The following is a 24,041-nucleotide window of genomic DNA, read 5'->3' on the forward strand; positions in this document are numbered from 1 at the left end:
CTGACAGAGTAGAATATACCTAAAAACCTGACAATCCTATGTTCATTTGATAAAAGCAAACATCTCAACTATCATTGTATTGTTGGTGCCATGGATTAACTGGAACCTTGTTCATGGCATACAGAGACATCCACATGTTCCATTCATGTTATTCATGTCAGATCAAAACAAATGTTACTCTTAATGAAACATAGGCGCTGTCTCCTTTTTGAGATGTTAGTCTTCTGACTGCAGGACCCTCCAGCATGCCTGTGAACAAAATGGAAGCTGTGGGTCCATTCAAGATCAGTGTTCCATTATTTACTTTAATTACAATTATTGCAAAGTGCAAAATGGGGAAGTATAGGGTAACAGTCTGATACAATTAAACATATGTACACCTTATTTGGGCCGTTTTCAAGGAATATAGAAAATCCTTCATAATCATATGACATCCTAGTTCCACAACCTCATTTAAATTTCTCTTAAAATAAGAAAGTTCTGACATCTGACACAACATGACAGTGAGGGATTTGACGTCTTAAAACCTTTGCCCTTTATGTGGGTGGAGTCACTCACCTTAGGACCCTCAAAGTGGCAATGGTCCTGACCATTCAGTGTATACCGACCACCAGAAATGAGTGTGTTGTCTTATTCTTATTTCTTATTCTTGAAGGCTATGCTTTTCTTAAGTAGCTGAAATCGGAACAATGTCCCTGGTTGCAACCACAAACATAGCTGGAGAATAAAAATCATCCTCGATAGGTGGACTGTAGTAGCCCAAAAGGTACCGAACGCCACCTATCGAACAATTAGATAACCTACGTGTATAGACAAAATTACAGATTCAAGAGAGTTTTAAAATGCTGTATGGATTTAACAGCAACAAGTTAATATTCACAGATTTCACCAATGATTTAATGTGTTGGGCAAAGGAAATAGTGGCTCTAGAGTAAAGCCCACGCCTTTGGTGATGGGCAAATGAGGAGGGATCAGCTGGAAACCGTGATTTCATTTGATTTTGGCAAATAATATAAACTCAGTTTTGAGGAGTTTATTTGTTGCAGAATCATCTCAGAACATTTGAGCCAAACTCCAGGAACATTGCAAATAAGGAATGCTGTAATGCTGATTGCTGAGGTCAAGGCAGGGTTTGAAATAAGGACTTGTTGAATGGGAGCTCAAAGCAGCGCCTGGGAATCTGGGATCACCACATAAGGTGCTGAGGAATGAGGAGCTGTTACACAATGGGATGAAAATCGCCACAAGGGGGCAACTATAAAATAAAATCCATTTTATATGACCCATTATGGATTTAATGGCTAATTGATGTGTCTTAATACAGTTACCCACAGCAGACAAAAGTAGCTCCTGGTATTGTTGGTGTCAAGATAACAACTCTCTTCCAGGGGTACTAGCAGGAACCTAAAACCTCCCTGCTCCTGGACATTGTCAATCCTGCAAGGATGTTCTCTTTTTCTTCAGGAATGAGAGCAGCTTGGCACACAGTGGCAGAAAGCTTCAAGTGATGGCTTCTTCACTGGTCATCAGTGAGGGATGAGAAATGATAACAGAAGTCCCAAGCAATTTTCAGTTCTGGAAGTTGATCTCACATTGAGAGCCTCATAAGGAGTATTGAAACTTTCTCTGCACTAATACAATATAGAAAATATCGTGTTCACTTATTGATTGGCAGGATGAGTAGCAGAGGCGTTGCTGGGGGGAAGGGGGCTGAGGGGTCTATAGCCCCGGGTCTTTTGGTTGTAGCCCTGGATCAAAGCTCAAGGGCTACAAGCTAAAGGTTAGCTAGCCCCGAGTCCTGACGGTCCCAACATTAGCGTAGCCTCGGAACTTTTCCAGACCTAGCAACACCCCTGGTGAGCAGTGATGCTGTATTTATTCTGAGAGTGGAAGTTGGCATTGAGATGCATTGCCTCTTACATACATAACCCACCTGAGGATATGAGTAAGAGCGCACCACTGATCAGAAGGATCGTTTTCTTTTAGGAGCATTATTGGATAAACCTTCTAGCACGGGTTTTAGGAGGAACCATGCAACAATGGAAAGACTAACTTGTACAGCTCCCACTAAAACGAGAACTAATTAGTGAGGGGCTCCACAAATGGAAATGTCTGAGCCCTGAACTAATTCAAGTGCTATCGCACAGTTCTCAGTTTGGTGGTTTTTGCATCAGTAGTTTTGATTTGGGGAACTCCTTCAACCATGGAATGCCAGGGAGAAAGACCCTCTGCTAATGGAGAGTTGGTAGAAAAACTATAGACACATGCATTAATGAAGATGGGTAAATATAAAGCGGGCAGTTGAAAAAGCCTAGTGATTGAAAACGGAAACGGAGGAAAGATGCACATTCAGTGAGACAATAAATGACAGTAAAGATGTTTCTTGCAAGTTCTTAATTTATGACAAATGACTTTGAGAAATGATAGTTATTCAAACATATGCTCCTTATTCTTTACTGCCCACAATGCATACGTTTAAATGGCTTAGCACATTGGGCATTGATTTATAAAGCAGACGCGCACAGTAAAGTTCACCGTGACACAAAACAAATGCAAGACGCATCCAAGTCTGGCAGAAGTGGTTGGCTGAAGCTGTAATGCTCTTACGCCACCCTCGCTTAGCACTGCACGTTGGCAGCTATGTGTTTTCATGAGGATAGATGCAGCAAGCCAAGGCATCCCTGGCTGAAGCTCCTGGACCCAGCAGCTTATTTCACAGGATACTGCATTCGTGATCTCTGCAGGGGTCACAGATCAGTTTTCTTACTTTTTAGCCTTCATTCCAAGTTTAAGATTACAGGAGTCTATGTAACGCAACACTCATGAGCCATGAATATCTTTAATAGGTGCACTGTCTCCTTTCATCATCTTTCCAAAGCCCATTTAATATTTATTAGCAATTTTATTTTTACCAATGGTTTGATATTTGATCAGTAGGTATTTTCGTTTCTTTTCTTACCTAAGAGGCCACTGAAGTTGTGCTACACAAGTCCCAGTTGCATGCCGTTATCCTGCGTTGCATTAGCAGAAATGGGCTTCAAATGTCAGCATTGCGTTCCATAAATCTAGTGCGGAGTGTCCTTGCTCATTTTGAAGAGGTAACAATCCTCATGAAGGTCAATGGAGAAGGCATCCATCTGGTTAAACGGAACGAATACAAATGCTCCTTGTGTGAAGTCCTATTCTACCAATGGCAGGGGACTGCAACCAGATGTTTTGTGCGACAGCATCCGACCTAACCAGCAAAATCACAGTGAGGTATCATGGGAGTTGTAACCAAAACATCTGGAGCGCCATAGGCTGCAGAACCCTCTACTAGGGATTTGTAAAGATCAGCCCAAGTGCATGTTCATGGGAGTCTATGAGGCGGTATCAATGTCACCTGAAACTGATATTCATGTCCTGCTCTTGCATTCATTGCTGGAGATCAATCTGAAGCCTCATTTCTTAGATTAATTAGGAATCCTTCTCCTAATTGCCACTCGGATGACATCCGTAACAGTTTTGCACAAACATGAACAAAGCGCCCTTCTTTAGTTTCTACTTTAATTGACATTTCCATCATGGTTTAGGGATAGTAATAAGGCCCTTGTTTGTATATTCATTAGTGTTCCCTTTCCGGCCCAGGGAAAGGCGTGCTTTGCCGCTACTTCAATGGAGCGGCATAGCATGGCGATAATCATGTGTGACATGTGATTTGAGGCATTCAATGGCTTTTACTCATTTCTCTCTTGTCCAAACAGCCCCCTCGCAGGTTAGTGGCGTAATGAAGGAGAGAGTTCTGCAGCGGCGCATTGAGCTTTCCTGGCAGGAACCCGAGCATCCCAACGGAGTCATCACCGAATATGAAATCAAGTATTATGAGAAAGTAAGTGCGCAGAGCATCCGAAACCAATAGCTGCATGATTGCCATTTCATCCAATCCATCGACTAAATTGTGGGGGGGGGACATAACGCCATGAGCATTGTAATAACTGTTATAGGTTGAATTTAAATTCGATTCCAGATATGATTTGCCCAGATGCCTAATGGCGCTTCGTTATGTGCATGGCTCGCTGCAGCAGTATCCTCACATCACACAAAGGCATCTTATTGTCTCCGCTATTGAGAGGCTGAATGAGCCCAAGGCCCGCATAGTCTAGTCCTTGCAATCCCTTGCATCTTTTGGACAAATGTGTCACTACTGGTTTCTGTATTGTATACTTAACAACAGTCTTACAGACTTGTGTCATTCTCTGTTATGATTTCTGTGTGTATGTATTGATGATGCTTCCTTAGGACTGCCTCAGAGTGCAGGCGTGGTGTCTACGTTGCATGGATGAATTTGGAATGCTGAATGGGGATGCATGAACGTGTAACATTTGATTTCCTGAGGGGCCCTGGAGTGGCAGCTGTTGAACGATTTGATGAAGAATTGACGCAACCGCTGGACGTCATCTCAAATATTGAAAGGGATTAAAATGATACGGACCACAGTCTGCTTGCTTCACTTCATCACATTCGGCAATCACTTTTGAAACTATATATATCATGGTGGATTTGTAGTGTATATCACGCATCTGTGTGTATGCAGCATATTGGGTGTGTTCAGGCAACACAAGGTAAAATCTTGCAACATTAAACCAGACTCCCCATCAGATGAGCTACCATAATACTTTGAGCAACATTTCTAACCCCTCCTATCAACAACCCCACCAACAAACTCATTGTTGCCTAGGCAACCACCTGACCCAGCGTATAGCGCCAAACACCGAATTCTCACACCAGCACAGAGGTAATGGGATTACCCACCTGCACTCATCCAAACAAAAGGTTTCTGCATCTGCCTCTCCTTCTTTCCCACTAATATTCCTCTCTCCCACCCTCCTCTCTTGTAGAGCCACGCAAAGAGAGACCAATATTGTTGGCAGAAGGGTGATATATGTCCTTAACTTACCTTACAGGTTGTTGCTGTATGCATCTGCTTATGGGAATGCATGCCCGCATCAGGAATTCTGGCCGCAGTGCAGACCCTCTATTGCAGATGGTGACGCCAGTACGTGCCCATGCCCTTTGCAATGGGGTAGACCAAAATGTCACAATGTATTTCATTAGTTTAAAAGGCTATAGATTCCCGGTGTGTGATTTAAGTTGTGTAAGAGGATTGAACAGTCCAAAGTTTTGTTGGCAACACATCTAGAAGGATCAAGGCAGGTTAGTTGTTATGTAGAGCTTCGAGTATTTCCTCTATTATATGGAATAGGGCATAGTCTGTAGTTTTTGACACTTCAAAACGGGATTGTAAAGCATGGAATAACAGATATGCAGCAATATTTTTCTTCTTTCTTCTACTTCCTTCCAAGGCCAGGGGTTGGTGTAAAGTTGAGCATCAGATGTTTAAAAAAAAATATGCTTGTCTTAATGTTGATGGTCTCATGAAATAATGTCTCTAGTCCATCTATTAACTCCTGAGATGCGACAGGATTGTTGATTGATAGTGCTTCCCAATCTCAGAAACCATTTTGTGTTATTGGGTACAGCTGAGAGTATGCTAAAATGTATTTTCTTTTTTTCAATAAACCATAATTTCGAGGGAAATGCATTTTGCACTTGAGCTTGTTTTTTTTGTTTTTTTCTCACAACCTTCAACCTACCTTACTGCCTAGGTGTTTCAATCCTGTCACATCCAAGCCAGACCAGTTTTCTCTTGTTCTGTTGTGATAGTGGGGTTAAAAACATCAATTGTCTTGTTTGGCTCTTTGTGAAGAGCATTGAGAGTGTGCTCGGGATTTGTATCGGCATTATGTTTAGCCATAGTCTTTGAGCCGTGCCGTTGTCACTCTTTTCGGTCACCTACATGTTAGAGGTATTATTGTGGATCTTTGTTGACTGATGGACTGGATGTAAAGAGTCCATCTGAGTGGCTTGTAAATGGGGGGTCTGACCAGGATTGTTAGGTATAAAGAGGTGATGTCACATTTATTGTGTGTGAACATTATGTCCACCTAGGTGCCTAAACTGTGGGTTATTTTGTAACCTAGGAGAGGAGTTCATGTGTGTCTTTATTATTTGAACTGTTGATCCAGAGATTGATGTGTCCAGGAGTAGGAATTGCAGTTGAGGACTCAAGGAATATGGTCTTAGGCTCGAGCCACATCTTTTAAAATGTAGGTGTTATCGTCTGGCAGGACGTATGTAACAAGTATAGTCATAGCTTTGTTCTGGTTGATTATACTTGTACAGTTCAAGCTCTCGAAAGATGTGTATGTATTAGAAGTATTAGAAGAAATGGCAGAAGAGGGAATACTAGCAGGACACATAAGCCACCTTCCTTTTGTCAAGCTGATTGCTGATGAGGAATACGCTACCATGTGGCAAAGTAATGTCAACAATGGTTATTTGGATATCGGTTAACAGGGTTTCAGTTAGGGCCTAAACATCCAGGTCAAACTTGTCAATGATATCATTACTATTTCTAGCAATGTTTAGGCAACTCTAGTATTGAGGGAGCCTAGAATATTACAATCCTTGTGTTTAGGTAATTTCCTATGAAGAATATCAGGGTCACAAATAAATTCTGTTTAAGAGTACTGAGAGTGGTGGTAGAGAGATGGTCATTCACAAACGTAGGTGTTGTATAGGGCAGCTACGGGCTGATGTGACAAGAAATGTCAGAAGGATTGACTGAGGTGTGAAACTGGATACTGTTGGGTTTCAATGGTTTCCTGCTGCATCATTTGAAATGATCACTGTAGTGATAGGTCTTTCAACAGATGTCCACACCTGATAAATACCCATTGGGGATCACATGAAATTTGGTATTGGCTGACCGCACTGGTCCAAGGAGTTGAGGGAGGATATTATTGAGTGCCAGAGGTTGGGTCAGCTTCATGTGAGCCACAACCGTGCACTGGTCAGAAGAAATTAGCTAGTTATAGTCAACACAAGGCCTGCCATTTTCCAAATGTCACTCTGTCCCGTGCTGTACCCTCCAATATAACACACATATCAATTTACATATTTAAAACTTACAAGTGACTGTGAACACATATCTAATATCCTTTGCGTGCCCTATGTTCAGTGTGCTTTCTGTATCCCGTATATACATACTCAGCCATAATACACTTATAATCAATTCTGTTGCAGGATATTATCTTACAAATCTAAACTTGCACTAAGACAAGGCCAGTGTTCCTGTTATTTGCTGTCCTGTCGGCAGAGGAACTATGTATAGTAATAGCTCATTCCTGAATTGCCAATAAACATATACATTCCAGCATGCTCCAGATGTACAGTTAAGTGATACAGGCAACGTGGCAACAGTAAGTTGCACTGCTTTTCCTACCTTGAGGAATAAAGGCTAAATAACATACCTCATTGTCGCTACAATCAACGGCTTCATTGCTATATGACGGGTCCCACAATCTTATCAGTTTCAGGGAAGTGGTCTCTGACCTAAACTGCCCATTGAGCATTCACTGGCCTAGACGGAATTCAAGCATTTGTGGTTATATGAAACATCAAACAATGCACACAATGGCAGAGTATTAGTCAAAAACATCAGAACTTGACCATGAGAGCTCAACACATCCTGGAAAAAAGACCCCTTGACAACGCTTTTGTAAATCAGGCCCTCTTAGTTAAAGGTCTTACTCGCTAACATTGAGGACAGTCCTGTAGAGTTTTCTTCATTTAAAACGTTTACATTGTATTTGGGTTTCGAGAATTCTGTCAGTCCCATAACATCTTGATTCAAACCAGATCGTCCGCATTTTGACCAACGAGGACACTACAAGAAATACAGGGTCATGCAGTAGATTCTGTCTCTGTCGAACATTGGTATTCAAATCCGGGGGTGAAGTGAAGTTATGCCATGTGCTTCCACGTGAACCTCGTCCATACTTGGTCCGAGCATCAAGCTCACCCGAAATGGTCTGTCTAAAACCAATGTCCAATACCAGAACCTGTAAAAGCATATAATGTGTACCGCTCAATAGTCTTCAGTAAACTTCACTCCCTTTTCTCTTTTTTTAAATGGAAATACTAAATATTTCTAAAGCAGTGCATTGCAGGAATTCTGTACCTCCACGCTGCCACATGCATCGCGCTGTCTCTTCAGAAAAGATGTGTCATTTCCTGTCACTAGATAAGGCACACTACTTCCAGACACCATGTCATGCATATCCAAATGCCGAGTGTCATCCTAGACTTGTTTTTTGTAAACATATACTGAATTTCTTACAATAGCAACTGCAAATATTACAACTATAAGGACACATTTCTGCTCAGGACTCCACTGTGGTAGTTAACGTAGGAAACACTGCCCATTTGTTGGGGGCATTTTATGCATTGTACTTATAAAGGACTCAAAACTGTGTCACACCAACGAAAACTAGTTTATTGTATATGGATGTCTTCTTACGCTACATGAGCATTTCGAATCCAAGCCAAAACTGTACCATTATTCCAGAATGTGTTGGGAAGGGGAGAGCCCCGTCCCACCCCCCTAGGTGCTTTAACATGAAACGAGATGCATTTGAAGCACTGTGATTGACCAGGGGGGAGGAGGGACAATGAGGGGGACGCCGTCCCGTCTAACAGGACCCCATTTTAATACAACCAACTATAGACTAACTACATAATGTAGCCCAAGGTGCGAGCAGCATTGGTATTTCTGCATAGATATTCTTAATCATAGGTACAAAGGAATGCCGGCGCGGTAAATGCGGCATTGCATGCACTAGACCCAAATTCACGAGACCACAGAAATCCCCAGCCATGCCCGCGCTCCCATAAGGACAGCTCACGGGCACAACCGCCACAACGTCCATTCATTATTCCAAAAGTGTTGCAAACATGTGTTTTTTACCCAAGAGGAATGTGCCCTACAAGGCCAGGATCAGAGACCGGCGCCTGTTGTGCATGTTATCTCGCACTGGCCAAAGCATGACCCGTCCCGTTCCCGGGTGACCACGAGTTATAGGCCATATAATTGACTAAACCTTAAGAACCCCGAATTCCAAAGCGCCAGGTGACCTTTGACCACCAACCCCAAAGTAACAAGTCCTAAAACGTTCAAAGAGAATGGGCGGTATACAGTCTTTATAACGAAAATGTTATGTAGACATGCACATATACCGAAAAACATTCAACAGCCCAACATAACAAAAATGTATGTGGGGTGTGGTAAAGGGTTCAGTCTTGTGGGGAGATGGTTGGGGTGAGTTGTTAGGGTTGGGAAAATGTGTTATGTTTGTCGTTGTAACATTTTTGGATATGTGCATTTGTTATAAAATTTGATTCTATGATTTGTATTGCGAGGTGCTGGGAGGGATACATTATAGTTGAAAATGAGGGTGTAGACCTTGGAGCCGAATGGCGCAGAGTGAGTGAAATGTGTGTGTGAAGGTTAGAGAGCCCCTGAACCTCCTTTGTGTCTGTTGTAAAGGCCTGCCAAGTGCACAGGATGAGTGATAAAATAAGCTGTATTTTAGAATTATAATTAATTTGTTTTCTGACCTTCAACGTGAGTAGAAGATGAGCCCCGCAGCACCCACATGATGACAGACAGACGGACTGGGTTGGGACCAATATACCGACACCCGTTATGGGTAAAGGTGGAATATGTATAGGGTCCATCCAATCAGCCGTGCAGGTTTTTTCTGTATGTTGCTGCGTCATTATGACACTGTGTATCTTTAAAGGTTTCTGCTTGTACCTCTTTTCGGCAGAATGTTCTTGGCAGCAGAGTTATTTGCTGTTGCACTCAACTGCATGTGAGATTAAAACTTATCCTCACAAGATCGACTTGGGCCTTTCTTCCCTAGCGGGTGCCTTCATATTTTAACTCGAGTCTATTTCAAATTCAGCCAACTATTGCAGTCGGACAACTGGCAGGGGTTTAGCATATGAGGTGCTATATGTAGAGGAATACAACATATAAATGGCATTACATATTATTAACATTCAGTCCTTAACATGCAGACACAAAGGATGTTGATTCAGGATTGATTACTAGACACTCATTCATGCATCCGCCCAGATCTGGTAATGTATAGTCTAAGCTCCTACCACAGAGTCTCAGAAAGGCCATAAACATTTAAAGCACATCTTTTAAAATTAATATTTGATACATTATTGAATCTTTTGTAGCACACTTAATACTGGATACCAGTATCTAAGCCAGGGACTGGAATTTGAACCTGTGTTGCTCTGCAGGGTACTGCTTCCAAGACAAATGTGTTGCCTCTGAGCTAATCTCCCAGCCCATGTTATGCAGGTATACACAGCATGGTGTAAGATACATTCTAGTTAATGTACGGCTTCTAGACCTCTTTGATGATTTGCCATCTGGTAAGGGTGTGAAAGCCCTGGCCTTCTTTTTTATTTGTATTAAGTAATACAACGATGCAGGTAATTCCATCTTTTAAAGGGACATCTGCTAATCAGATTCCCCTGCCATAAACTCCATGCCAAAAGCATAGTGTGTACTTGTTCCCTGCGGCATCAATATCCTGATTCACAGCACCTGCTCTGCCAGTGGCAAAGAGCATGTGCAGAGGTTGCAGGTGCCCTCTTGACAGCTGCAGTGGCACCCAAGCCTTTGTTGCACAGGGGTTGCATTTAAAATATGAACCCCTGTTGCAAGAACTGTTTAAGCCTGGATAATCCTGCCCTGTTGGCACACTAAACTGTACATATAAGCCATACGTTAGTTGGGATATGGTGGCCAGCATCTCTCAGAGTTATCACAGCCATATTAAATAGAGTTTGTACATGTGTCAGCCCTGTGGGCCCAGTTCAGCTGTGGAAGGATTGTGTATTCCCCCCAGACGAGGCCCACCCCTATCCACGGATGGGACTCTAGCCTTTGGGGTTTGCTTCTCTTGGTTCCTTTTAAGGGCAGGTAACTTTCCCCCGGGACAACCACTCCACATGATGCTGGGAACAGTCACCAAGAGGCATTCCCTCACACCAGAGGGCTGCATTTCCAAAGGCCTTTTATCCTATTGAGAAGGAAATGGGATAGGGAAGCCAGACAGGGATCTGTACAGTTTTGGCAGGGTTCTGCCATCTTGATGTTCTTTCTTTTTCCTGCCCCCTCCATTTCCTCTGAAACAAAGCACTTCGTGTGTGACATCAAAAGGCCAAAGTCCACACATTCCTTTATTTTGGACCATTATACTTTGCTGTTTGGGTTGCTACTTAACCACATTCACACCACTCTTAAGAGTAAAGCCTTTACTCGACACGTTAACACAAAAGGCAAAGGAGGTATATATCTGGACTGTACCTGTTTTACCTTTAAGATTGTGTTGGCTCCTGGTTTGTAGAAGTGTGAGGGCTGAGTAGGAGTTTTAGCCTCTTCTCGTCCTTGTACACCTGCAGTGCAGAAGCTAATTTGTCTCAACCTCTGATCAATTTTTCCCATGTATACAGTGCCACCCTACAATTATGGGCAAGAAACAGATGGTTTGTTCAAAACTTACATGTATTTAAATCAAATAATTAAATATGGTTTCCAAGCTTTAGGTAAGGGGAAGTCCTCACAATATTACACACTCACAGGCAGCTTGTCAATAATAAAATAGAACTAACTTGCCTGATTGAATCTACTTCTCACACACTAGCACCCATTTACATAGTCAATTATACAGCAAGGGAAATGTATTCTCAACATTCTCTGGGCGAAATAGATGACACAGACCAGCTGATACTGATCTTGGACTTACATATAGCAAAGACACATAGAAAAGTATCGATTTCCCCTCTAAAGAGAGTGATGGACCTGTGTGATTAACCTGCAGGGTACACATTTCCACATCTTAATAGAAACCACAAATTGTAAGTTCTGCAGATGTGTAATAAACAATCAGCACTAACTGTACAAACTGCTCCTGTTCATTTTGTAGACTTTATCCTTTCCTCAAAGATTGGCTAAACAGAGTTTGCCCTTAAAGTATCTGAGGACCCATAGAGGACATGTGACCCTCTAGCTCTGTGAGGACTTACACTGAACATCAAGCCAACTCCACCTCGTACATTGTACAGGAATAACACTGGACATGAAAAACGTAAGCATTCTTCGTAGTCAAAACTATTGTCTATGCAGCAAACGTACCAGCATTTTGTCCGTCCCACAAAGAGCTGAGCAAATATCTTTACTGCTCTTCACGCCATGCTCTACATGGGATTGCTTCATGAATGCCTGGGAGTCCAGTCATTACAGAAAAGAGGCCTCTGGGAGGAGAATTCCACATTAACACAAACATCAAAGTTGTTCCTTCATTGGTACCATGGACAGGAACCTACTCTATCCTTTGAACAATCACCCTTGCATGAATCTGTAGTGTGATGCCTTGTTGGCAGTTGCACATGGTGTATCTGACAACTCAAGGAAAATGGCCAGAAAAATTACATACCACATGAAGATGCCAGAGTTGAGCTGTGCACTTGGCTCCAAGCTCTTCTTCCATCCATAAATTTAGCTACTATAGCTGAACAAACTGCAGCCCACAAGGTCCAGGTCCCTCAAGAGGTACTCGCACCTGCTGGCACTCACTTCTGTCAGTGCAGTTGAACACAACAATCCATCATGACACATAATACATGTGCATATGGATGCTCTAAGCAGATATTTTTCAAGAAGGTCTTAACCCCATTGTGCACACAGTCTTTGCAACCAACAGCCATCGCATACAAGGGAGGTACTTCGTTTAGATGTTCCTGGAGCCAAAATCAAAGGGGTAGGGAGTTTCTAGATGAATGTTATGGTGTATTTCTGAAACTGAAACTATCCAAGGAGCGAATGATCCAAATAGCTGACGCTTGACCTAGACTGTGATGGGCAACAAAGCTGAATCGCCTGTCAAACCCCAATTTATTCTACCACTAGGATAGACTGTTGGCTACCCATTTTTCTGTGTCTTGTGTCACTTTTGTTTGTCTCCAGTGCCCATGTTGGTGGCCTAATGGTCACGGGCTTGGGTACCTTGTGAATCTATAAATAATCTCTAATCTAGAAAGTACTGCTGCGCACTATCATAGACCTCTATTGCTGAACCCGACTCCTGCGTGCCTGGACTATGTATGTTTGTCCCTTCAATTAGAGTGCATGACAGTACTGAAAACACAATTTTGATTGGTCACACCCTGCCTGAAGGCCCTCAATCCCCTCAACGCTTTTCTATGTGCACAGCGCCCCATTTTCATTGCTCGGGATTCATTTTCAAAGCTGCGATTAGACATAGTCAGAGAACTGCTGATGTTTGTGGCTGTTTTGTTAGGTTTACATGTATACCAGGAATCGATTGCATCATGCACCATTGATCTTATTCAATTGTGTCCCTTAGCTAAGGAGGGATGGCAGGAGAATGTGATGCGAGTCATCTGCGTTACCCTCTTTTCACGCAGGTCTGTTATTACCTGCGTGAGGCAGTAGACAGTATGTGCAGGGTGGGCTAGCCTACTTTCTTCAGATTGGAAGTAGGAGGGAATAGCATTGCAGACAGCTTTGCTGTTTTAGCAATGTTCAATGAATTTGATTGTACACTTCTGTTGCATCATGTCCTCAGTTATGTATTTTGAATCATTTTGAAAGATAGACCTTCCATGCACACCACACATAAATGTGGACTCAAAATAGGGAGTAGATGCATCAAATGTCTGCATAAATTATGCATATGAAATGGCCTGGGTCAGTTGAGGAGTCAGTGCTACTATCAGACAACAGTGGTAAAGCTTCAGAACTTGTCATTTTTTGGAGTGAGGTTTAATTTCTCTGCAGGGTGCAAATAAATAAACACCCAAGTGTGTTTGTGCAAATTGGGTTTGTTTGTTGATTGGGAATGTATTATGTGCAGAGTTCTCGAACGTGCATCCTTTTGCTTTACCAACGGATAAAGCCAGGAGGGAGTTCCAAAGCCAAAAAGCCATAACAGAGAAGGCCCTGCTTCCGACCCTCACTATCAAACCTCTGAACACTCAAGGGTTTATTCAATAGGAGAGGTGAAGGTGAGGGGCAGGGGAGTAATGAACGTGGGGAATGACTTTCCACTATAAGAAAGGATACGGATAGGCTCTATTGTACTGTTTATTTTACTGTTATCCTATGTACTGCACTTCCCCCTCCCCTTTTCCCACTCCCGTTTTCCCTTAGCCCCTCCCCTGCACTTGCACAATCTCAACATCTCTAGGCCTAGTAGGATTGTTGTCTCTGTCTTCCCTCTGTTTCCCCTACCTTACCTCATTGCGCCTTGAAACACTTGTGTACAGGCGCGTTATAAATGCCATACCATATCGTATCATATCTGCTAAGGTTCTCTTGGTCTATAAAGATCTAATGTGTCTTTGATTTTTGTTTACAGGATCAAAGGGATCGCACCTACTCAACTCTAAAAACCAAGTCCACGTCAGTCTCCATCAACAACCTGAAGCCGGGGACCGTGTATGTTTTCCAGATACGTGCCTTCACTGCTGCTGGGTACGGGAGCTACAGTCCCAGGCTGGACATTGTCACACTAGAAGAAGCCACAGGTACAGACTGCCCTTACATTGAGAATATAACCCCCCCCCCCCTCCCCACTACACATTCTCTTTCTCGGCCATTCGAATGAAAGAGCCTCCAACATCCCCAATATCCATATTACAGAATATAAACAATTGTTATAAGGTCTTTTGGAGTTGGCCATTTTGTGAAAATTACAACTCTGGCTCAAGAGCAATTTTCTTTTCGTACAGAAAGCAGAGGCCGCACAGCAGGCGTCGCCTTCTCTCTCTTCCCTCTTCACTCATTTGCTGCTCTGATAACCATTTACTATATTTGTACTTTTTAGTCAGAGTGAGGCATTCCTCACAAATCTTTCCTTCACAGTATTTTTTTTCTTTAGTTGATGCTAGAAATCATTTTGTTGAATTGCTGCACAAACGGTCGTTAACAATGTCCTTGACTGCTCTCTTAATGTGTGGTTTTCTTGATAGCACCAGTGTTCATCCTCAGTCCAAGTTGTGTAACTGTGATCTGTGTAGTCGAATTATTTCTGTGAATTTTCTCGGAGCAAAAACAGGCAATTTAATGACTTTGTTTTTAAATCACGTTAAAAAAATGAAACCGTAGACAATGTAAGCAGCCACTGGCAGAGGAACAATAACAGCAAGTATGTTTCGGGCTTCCAGAGGCTGGTGTTACTGCCACCAAACCACAGGCCCACATGCATGAGCGAAGCAGTGAGAGAAAGGGTAGGGGTTTCCTTTTCAATCTTAGTTATCCTAATCAAACGCAATGGCACCCAAACTGCATCTTCATCGAATTCCGTAAGTAAGAGGAAAATGAGAATGGGGCACTCAAAATGTTATATGCCAGCACTAGTAATTGCAATGTTCTTCACAGTATCGTAGTCAGACTGGCTCTTTCAAAATTTCGGAATTGATCGCAAATGATCGTGTAGCTTTTCACTTGTCCAGAGGGAATATGCACGTGTTTTGCTTCCCTGTCCCCTTCTGATGCCCGAATCCGGGCTCATTAATGTGTTCTTTGTGTGTTGTATGGCATGTTATACACCTATTGATGCCCACATGCATTAGTCAAAGGCCCCAAACTTGTCCCAAAACATTTATGTCTCTCACTTGGTGGGATATCAGTGACGGCCCGCCCCCATGAAATCTGCAGGCAACCCTCTTATTTTATCTTACACCTCCAGATGTTAAAAGCAAGGATAAGCCAGACAACCAACTCAATGTAACATGCCTCTTCTCTTGCTTAAGTGTGCGTATTTGCTGCCCCAACAGATACACCCCGTACGAGATATATCATGCTAGGTGGGTGTTAAGTCTGTAAAGGTATGAGCCAAGTAGCTTGGGATAAGACGGGTGGTCCAGTTGCCCAATCCCTGCATTATGATCACAATGCAGTCCCCTCTTTGAAATTTCACTTGGGGATTGCTAGCTTACACACATTCCTCTGAATGTAACTAGGTTGCTTTTCAGAACAACAACCATACTTTATATTACTTCATTACTTACCAACCGGCTCATGGACATGATGTCCACTTGAAAACAGTGGACAATCCCAACTAGGCCACAACAGCCCTTACACAATATTTGCAATATCATACACATACTTCTGACATTCAAAAACGTGATTTTTTTCACTTCACAATAATTGGATGATTGTAATTACAGTCATTTCATGTTGATCTGCAATTTTTCGTATGTGTCAGAGATATGCATGAAAGATAGTCTTATGAACTTTAAAATTATTCAAATACACTTCCAAACACTGTGTTTCCTAATGCTGGCAAATGGTGGAATCAAAAGCAGTGTGGCATGGGGGCTTTAGAGGTGGCGGGTGAATCAACGTGGCTTCATGTCCTTTCAATGTCAAGGTTGGCATCTGCAGTACTGCTTGGCATCCAGCTAACATGCATATCATTGCTCTGATTTTAGCAACTGCAGTCACCAGTGAACAAAACCCAGTCATCATCATTGCTGTGGTTGCTGTGGCGGGAACCATCATCCTGGTTTTCATGGTCTTTGGCTTCATCATTGGAAGAAGGTATGCTGCTTGCTTGTTTTTTTTTTATTACTTTGAGATTTTTCAATATTTTATGGATATTGATTAATAGATTTGCATTGTGGGATATGTAAACTCTTCAGCGGAAGAGTTATTTAGAGCCAAAGCAGAAGGGTCTGCCCATTCCTTTTGGATTGAATTGTAGCTATAACAATCTTTATTTTAACATAGGCTTAATTATTTACCCTCCTGGCGTTCGTAATGCACTATATCTTTTTAGCATACGCTTTGAATTAATAATCTAAAGACACTGAATGTTTTCATATTAAGAAAAAGAAACATACTTCTCTTAGCTTCTATCAAACTTGTACTCATTGGGGCACAGTATGCACATGTTTGCTTAAAGTAGAACTATGTAATATACTCTGAGAAAAGCACCAGTGCCAATGCTTGCGCTATCCAGTGCCAAAAGTCGCTAGGTGATTGGACTGAAGCTAGTATGCTTTAGGGGTCCAATCCCTGCTCTTGAAATGGGTGGACATTGCCCTTATGTTCTCACACCCAAGGTTTTCTGATCCAGAGGAAGTGGCACTTGCCACCTGCTGGCCGTACCTTTTCTTACTGTTTATTTTTCTTTCCCATGTACTGCACTGGCCTCTCCCCTTCCTCCCCCGCACTTCTCCTCCTTCCTCTTCCCATGCACTTGCGCAATCTGAATGACACCTGGCCTAGTAGAATCGCTGTCTGTCCTCCCTCTGTTTCCCCCTCCCTTGCCTCGTCGCGCCTTGAGACACTTGTGTACTGGCGCGTTATAAATGCCATATCATATCAAAGAGAGGCAGAGAGAACCAAGATGGCAACATCTTCCAAATATTGTGCACACCACTCCCTGGCGATCCTAGCTCTGTCCCCTCCATGGCTCAATAGGATCACAGGGCTTTTAGCAATGCAACCCCTGGTGTGAGATGTGGCTCTCTTTGAATGGGTGAGTCTCTTGGTTTCTGTTCCCAGGTCAGCATCCTGTGAAGTGGCTGTCCTGGGAGAAATGGTGTTACCTGCCTTTTACAAAGGAACGAAGACAAGCAATACCCCAAGTCTATTCCTGTCAGTGGACAGGGTGGACCTTGTCTGGGAGGAATACACATAATCCTTCCACAGCTGAACTGAGCACATATGGCTGAAACATGTGCCAAATAAATGTAATGTGGCTTGGATAACGCAAAAGATCCTGGCCACCATACCCTAACTCAGGTATGGTTTATATTTAGATTTTAGTGTGCCACTAGGACAACATCTTCAGGGTTATGTAGTGTTTGGAACAGGGGTGCATATTTTAAATGCAGCCCCTGTGCTGCAGAGACTTGGGCGTCACTGCAGCTGTCAAGAGGACACCTGTGGCCGCTGAACCTGCCCTGGGGCACTGGGAGAGAAGGGGCTGCAAAACAGGATAGTGATGCTGCAAAGCACACGTGCAGACTATGCTTCTGCAATGGCGCTTATGAAAGGGGAATCTGGTTAGCAGATTTCTCTTTCAGAGACAGAATTACACGCATAATTTTATTATTTAATAAACATTTTAAAAAAGGCCTGGGCTTTCACACCCCTGCCAGGTGGCAACTCATCACGAGGTTTCAAACCACAGCAGCAAGAGGTGGCATTTCATCAACAATATCCACGTGTAGCTTTTGCTTTCATGCATAGGACATGGCATGCAGCTTTCCAAAGGGGAACCTCTTGTACGAGGGATTCTTCACTGAGTAAAGTCATCTTACTGTTCGCCTGGAAAGCAGTGTACAAACATTCACACACTTGTGTCTATTTTCATCAGCACAAACATGATTTTGCTGCCCTCAATGTGGGCTTGATATTACCCTTTTCCACACAATCCTAATTTATTGCCCTTGGCATAGTATTATAGTTCTGAAAGGAATTCTTCCTTTTATCAATATTAGGGTTGGAATTGCTGCTATTATCCTGAATTGGGAAGTAAAAGCTCAGACCCTTCTCCCCAGCTTGTGGATAATTCTTTAGAAATGTGATTGGATGTTGGTGGATTTGCAAGGCAATTAAGATGCATTCATCAATTTTCAGGGGTATGATGTAGCAATATTTTCTAATATTACAAAACATTATGAACACGTTAGTGAATGGGTTTTTAGCTCATGTATCTGCATTTGGGTTACCAGGGTGCAACAATGTATATTTACTTTTTTTCATGATGTCAGAACATTTTTGAAGATGTTGTTTCTTATTTAGAACTCCTTCATTCTAACTTGATGGACATTCTCATGTGGAGAGTGTTTCTTTGTCATTCAAATCATTGTTATAATCAAATATCCAAAAAATAGAAAAAAACTGTTTTGTAAATCGGCCCGATAGATTGCTAAATGGAGCAGGAATAGCACTGACTTTGTAAAAGCAGTTCAATTCTAACTTATGTTCTGAAATATCATTTTTTCTTTCCAGGCACTGTGGGTACAGCAAAGCGGACCAGGAAGGGGACGAAGAACTTTACTTTCATTGTAAGTGCTCCGCTTTCCCTTCATGATTGCATGTTAGTAATAATGAGAAACCGTTCTACTTCATCAATAACCTACTTAGAAGCAGCAACCATTAACAGACAGGGATATCTAAACAGCATTATCAAAAACCTAAAGATTTAGCAGAGAGGAATCAGTCAGATCAAAGATGTGTATGCTAAAGTGCACAGAGCTTCCTAATCTAAGAGCTGAAATCAATCACCTGCAGATTGTGTAGACGTCTCTTCCCCAGAACTATGATTGTACCGCCCACTCTATTCCAATGCCACTCTATGAGACCCTTCAAACAATGTTCAACTCAGACAATGCACATTCACTGCGTCTGGCATCCTCCTCACCCCGTGCACCTTTACTGCTAGACAAATGTACCTCAGCTATTTGTCTTTTGTTTGTAAATGGTTAGGGCTTGTTACTCCTAATTATATACCACCATTGTAGTATGATGTGTACAAACTACTTTAACCCGTAACCTCTCCTTCCCCCCCTTCGACCTCTGTTAACTCTAATTACTTATACAGACTAATTGTTTTACAGCTAAGTAAATGCTAGTGAACCCAAATGCAAAATTGGTGAATCCTCGGCTGGACTTCAGGTTGAATGTAACATTCTAAATTTGTCTGCATAAACACATACACATTCTCTGTCTATACAATACAAAAGTAAGAATTGTGATTACAATCCTATGCACTTCTGGTCAGGGCAGCTATAGACTCGTTAAGCACTGCACAGTGATGCTAATAGGGGCAGTTATAAGCTTCTAGTAGTGTATATAATTTGACTGCAGCACTGGTAACTCAGGGAATCAAAATAGGCCACTTTGGTTGGATCATTAAAGAAATGGCTGTAGGGTGATGCTACCAACCCCTGAGTTGTCAGTTAAAGCACACACTTTGTATGTTTCTGTACTTGTAACATTATATATTACATTGTTTATTCCAGTCCTGTTATATTGAATCATTGTAGAAATCTTGCTGTGTCCAAATGGTCGATAAGGGATTCTCTGAGCCCAATTGTCCAGGAGAAAATGATGCTCAGGGGGCGTCCTGCATGGCCACTTATAGCAATATATCCTGAATGTGTGCAAGTATGAAGGGGGCTGTGATTTGTGTTTTGATTTCATTTTCGGAGGTAGGTTTGGGTTGCCCTGGTAGAAAAACACAAAGGGCCTGAATCACAGAGCAGTTTTCAAGGGGATTGCACCATTATAAAACACGTCTGTGAATCATGCCCAAAGGGTGTGAAAGGATGTGGTTACTTTTGAGAACCACACCAAAACCACCCCACGCCACCAACACATTTGTGATAGTGAACAAAAGATAAAGTTTGATTATTCCTGAAAAGGGGGCTTGATTGAGAATTACAGAACTCGCATCAACTCACATCAGAACCAAGAACCTCATGAATTGTAATCATTCTCAGGAGCAAACTCTCCACTAGAATCTTGGAGAGCTGTATGGACACATGGAAATAGTAGGGGTTTCATGGATAAAATGGTCAATGGGTGGATTTGATATTTTATTTTCCATTGGTAAATTAAACCGTGAATTATCTAGGGCATGGCTTCATCTGTGTTTTCTTGTTCAGACACATTGTTCACCCACAAAGCTGATCACAACATACCCACTGTCAAAATCGACTTGCTGGTACTTCACAGTATTCTGATCCTATTGAAACAATGTAATAAACCTGAAGCCAATTTCCATGACAAGGAAACTATAGTGGAAGGGGCCTATGGTGATGATTGCTGGTGCATTCCTCACCTGATGGACTATTAAATGGCACGTCTGACCTTTACAAACAGACGTCAAGCACACATTACTGTATCGTGTGTCAGAGTATATAGCCTGTCGAGTCCAATTAAATTCTGGTTCCATGTCATTTTCAATTTGTTTAAGGCCAAGTATTGGATCTACCCTTTTCTATATTTGATTTGCACTCCGCTACAATTTTGACAATGTGGTCATTGCCATTTTCGCACATTAAACAAGTCTGCAGCATTTGACAACCTGGACTATTGTGTTCTACTAATTGGAATTACGCCGGACCTTGCAGCAGGGGTTATTATATTTGGCAGGTGCGGCTTCTGTCTGAGAAATGTGGTGCAAGGATTACATAGACTCACATCCTGCTGAATGACTACAGAGGATTCAGGGTGAAATTCAGCAAGCTCTGTTGCTCTCTGCACATCACTGAAAAAAAAAACAATTTAATTGTAAAACATAGAGGGCTAGTTTATACAATCAGTTGCAGCTATAGACTGCACCAGGTTCCTGTTAAATTTCCGTGAGCCCAACTCAACCTCCAACCATGTGCATCATTTTGCAGTGGGTGCACTGAGAGAGATATGGTCTTGAACGATCCTGTGTCAGTGTAGCATGCAGGCACCCCCACAATAATTTCAGAAATGCAGTCAGCTCAGCATAGACCAGAGGACCTCTTGGTTCATTCACCTTCAGAAAGCACTACTTCTAGTCCACCCCAGAATGATCTACATGCTGCATCACAGAGGAAGGAGTGTGTTCCCAGCATGTAGTCCCACTGTACTATCACAGTGTGCTGTGACAGCACAGAGTTCATATCTGAAAATGGTGCAGTTTTATGTGCCAAGTGCATATTATATTATATAGTCCCTATGTCCACATCAGTATACACCAAAGCAGCTTAGTAATGGCACCAAGGAGCTTTTGTTGGTTTATTTATAGAGTGCTCCAAACCCGGAGTTATGTGGGCACATTATAATAATTTACAATTTCTTAGTTACAAAGTAAGGCCATGTTATAAATTCTTAATTACAATACATAGAAATAGGAATACAGTGATATGATACATGGTTAGAGTATACAGAAGAAAATACATATACAATAATGCAATGCAATAATATGGTACATAATAGGAGTATACAGAAGGAAGGGATTCCAGACATGAAGATATACAGAAAAATATACAGGAAGGTATTGTGTGTGCATTGGACTAGAGATGGCACTGGTGAAACTATGCAAGGGTCTAGTTAAGGAAGGCTAAAAATAGACTACTGTGCCACATCTTCGGAGATGAGCCACAGTTTGGTATTTTTCCTAAATTTGTAGAAGGATTGGTCTGCTCTTAAGGTGGTGGGTAGTGAGTTCTAGTCTTGAGCAGCCAAAACCGTGAAGCTGCTGCCACCTGCTTTTTTTAAATTTGAACCTAGGGACTCTTAGAGAGCCGGAATTAGCCTTCTTGGTGGGTCGAGTGGGATTGTTTTTGATGGATTTATCAGTGAGGTATTGGGGGGCTGAATTATTGAGATATTTATACATCAGGGAGACTGTTTTGAAATGTATTCTATCCTTAATGCAGAGCCAATTAATGTTATGTCTAAACACAGAGATGTGTTGTCTTCTGGAAATGCCTAAGGCAATTCTGATTGCGTTGTTTTGCAGAATCTGGAGTTTATTAACAATATATTTGCTGGCACCTATGTAAAATGCATTGCAATAGTTCATTTTTGACAATGTTAGAGCTTTAGCCAATGTGGTGCAGCTTTCTGTAGAGCGAAAGGGTTTGCATGCGTGGATAAGCGTGCAGGTGTATGCTGTCGCCGGAGCTGTAGCACTAAACCGTTTGCACAGACTCGGGAAGGAGTCTAAGTAGAAACCCAAGGTTTTTACCTCTTTAGCCACCTTGATGGCATTCCCATCAATGTTGAAGGAAATGTATTGATTACTCAGTTTTTTCTGGTTGGAGGGTGTGGCTAAGAGTAGACCCCTTTTACAATTGAAAGTGTCGGGTGCCCTTTATAAGAGAGTGTATGTTACGTCAGCACATATAGCAGAACATGTGGCCTGAAAGCACCATCCTTTACTGATAAAGTACTCTAGTAAAATTCAGGCAGCTTTTTACACCACACAATGCACTCATAAATTGGAAGGCCTTATAGATGTGTTCTGTTCACTATGTAAATGACATTAGTCAATTCCTGTGCATGACGTTATCGCTGCAATGCATATGATTTGGAGCTTATCAGCTAGAGCACTGTGTTCAGCTGATGTAATCCCCAGACCATATGTTGTCTGATGCTTGACCTTTTGTGTCACACCTTTCTGTACATGGATATGCTTATGCTTCCTGTCTGTATCGTGGTTACAAGCAACCCAAAGACAAGCATGAATATTTCAGGGAACATTTCAGTATATACATATCTTCCTTGATCCAGACACTATTGCTCTTACTGTATAACAAAGAGGATAATTCAGATTAGCAATCATGGTGGGTGCCACAGCCAATTAGGTTGCTCCAAACCAGGGCTGAATTGAACCATCTTACCTTGGGTTCGGAGAAAGAAGTGTGCTGTTCATCCCCACCCCAACATGCCCCCCCTCTCCACATCCCTCTCTTCACCCGCACCTGGATGTTGCCTTCCACCCCCTCTTTACCAAGCTCCCATTCACCTGTCAATTTGTCTGCACCACGATGGGGCCACTCCTTTAGGATCCCGGGCCACCATGCACATGGTAGAGGGGTCACCATGGAGCCTCATTTTCCATGGCAATCATCCTGGGTGAGTATTTGTTGTAGAAAACAAGTTGCAGTGAGCGTGAGACCAATTTCTAAACAAATTCATTCCAATCAGCATCTTGGTTTATAAACCTGTGGTGCTAATAGCAATAATCAACGTCCCTGTGGGTTTCACATGCTGGTAATTGTGCCAGGGGTTCCCTCATCCACATAACTTCTGCCCACGGCCATTACCCGCTCATGAAGCCTGCAGTGGGTGATTACTGCTACATTAGTACATGGATTCCATTTTAGAACTTATCTCAGCCAATCAGAATGCAGCCAATCACTACTGCTATAGCCTATTTCCCAGAAAGTCTGGCTTGAGCAGCAGCCCAGCAAGCAGCATAGAAATACTTTTCTCCAGCTGTGTAAAGGCAGAAAGGAGCATGTGCAGTTCAATTACCAAATACCAAAAGTAACAACATTTAATGAAACAGAGCATTTGTAAAAAGTTTATTGTTGTAAGGTTCTTCTAC

General features: G+C 42.3%; 1 protein-coding gene across 7 annotated transcripts in view; it reads left to right on the top strand.

Annotated features, from left to right (window-relative positions):
• EPHA7 (EPH receptor A7) overlaps positions 1-24,041 on the top strand; it is a 366,507-nt gene that overhangs the window by 269,113 nt on the left and 73,353 nt on the right. For all 7 annotated transcript variants that reach the window (XM_069606448.1, XM_069606452.1, XM_069606450.1 and 4 more), the window contains exons 6-9: positions 3,744-3,868; positions 14,346-14,514; positions 16,423-16,531; positions 18,956-19,011. In XM_069606448.1, coding sequence (XP_069462549.1) covers positions 3,744-3,868; positions 14,346-14,514; positions 16,423-16,531; positions 18,956-19,011 — 459 coding nt within the window. The remainder of the gene's footprint in view (positions 1-3,743; positions 3,869-14,345; positions 14,515-16,422; positions 16,532-18,955; positions 19,012-24,041) is intronic.

Source organism: Ambystoma mexicanum, chromosome 4p (assembly GCF_040938575.1).
Source record: "Ambystoma mexicanum isolate Mex_15411 chromosome 4p, UKY_AmexF1_1, whole genome shotgun sequence".
Classification (NCBI taxonomy): Eukaryota; Metazoa; Chordata; class Amphibia; order Caudata; family Ambystomatidae; genus Ambystoma; species Ambystoma mexicanum.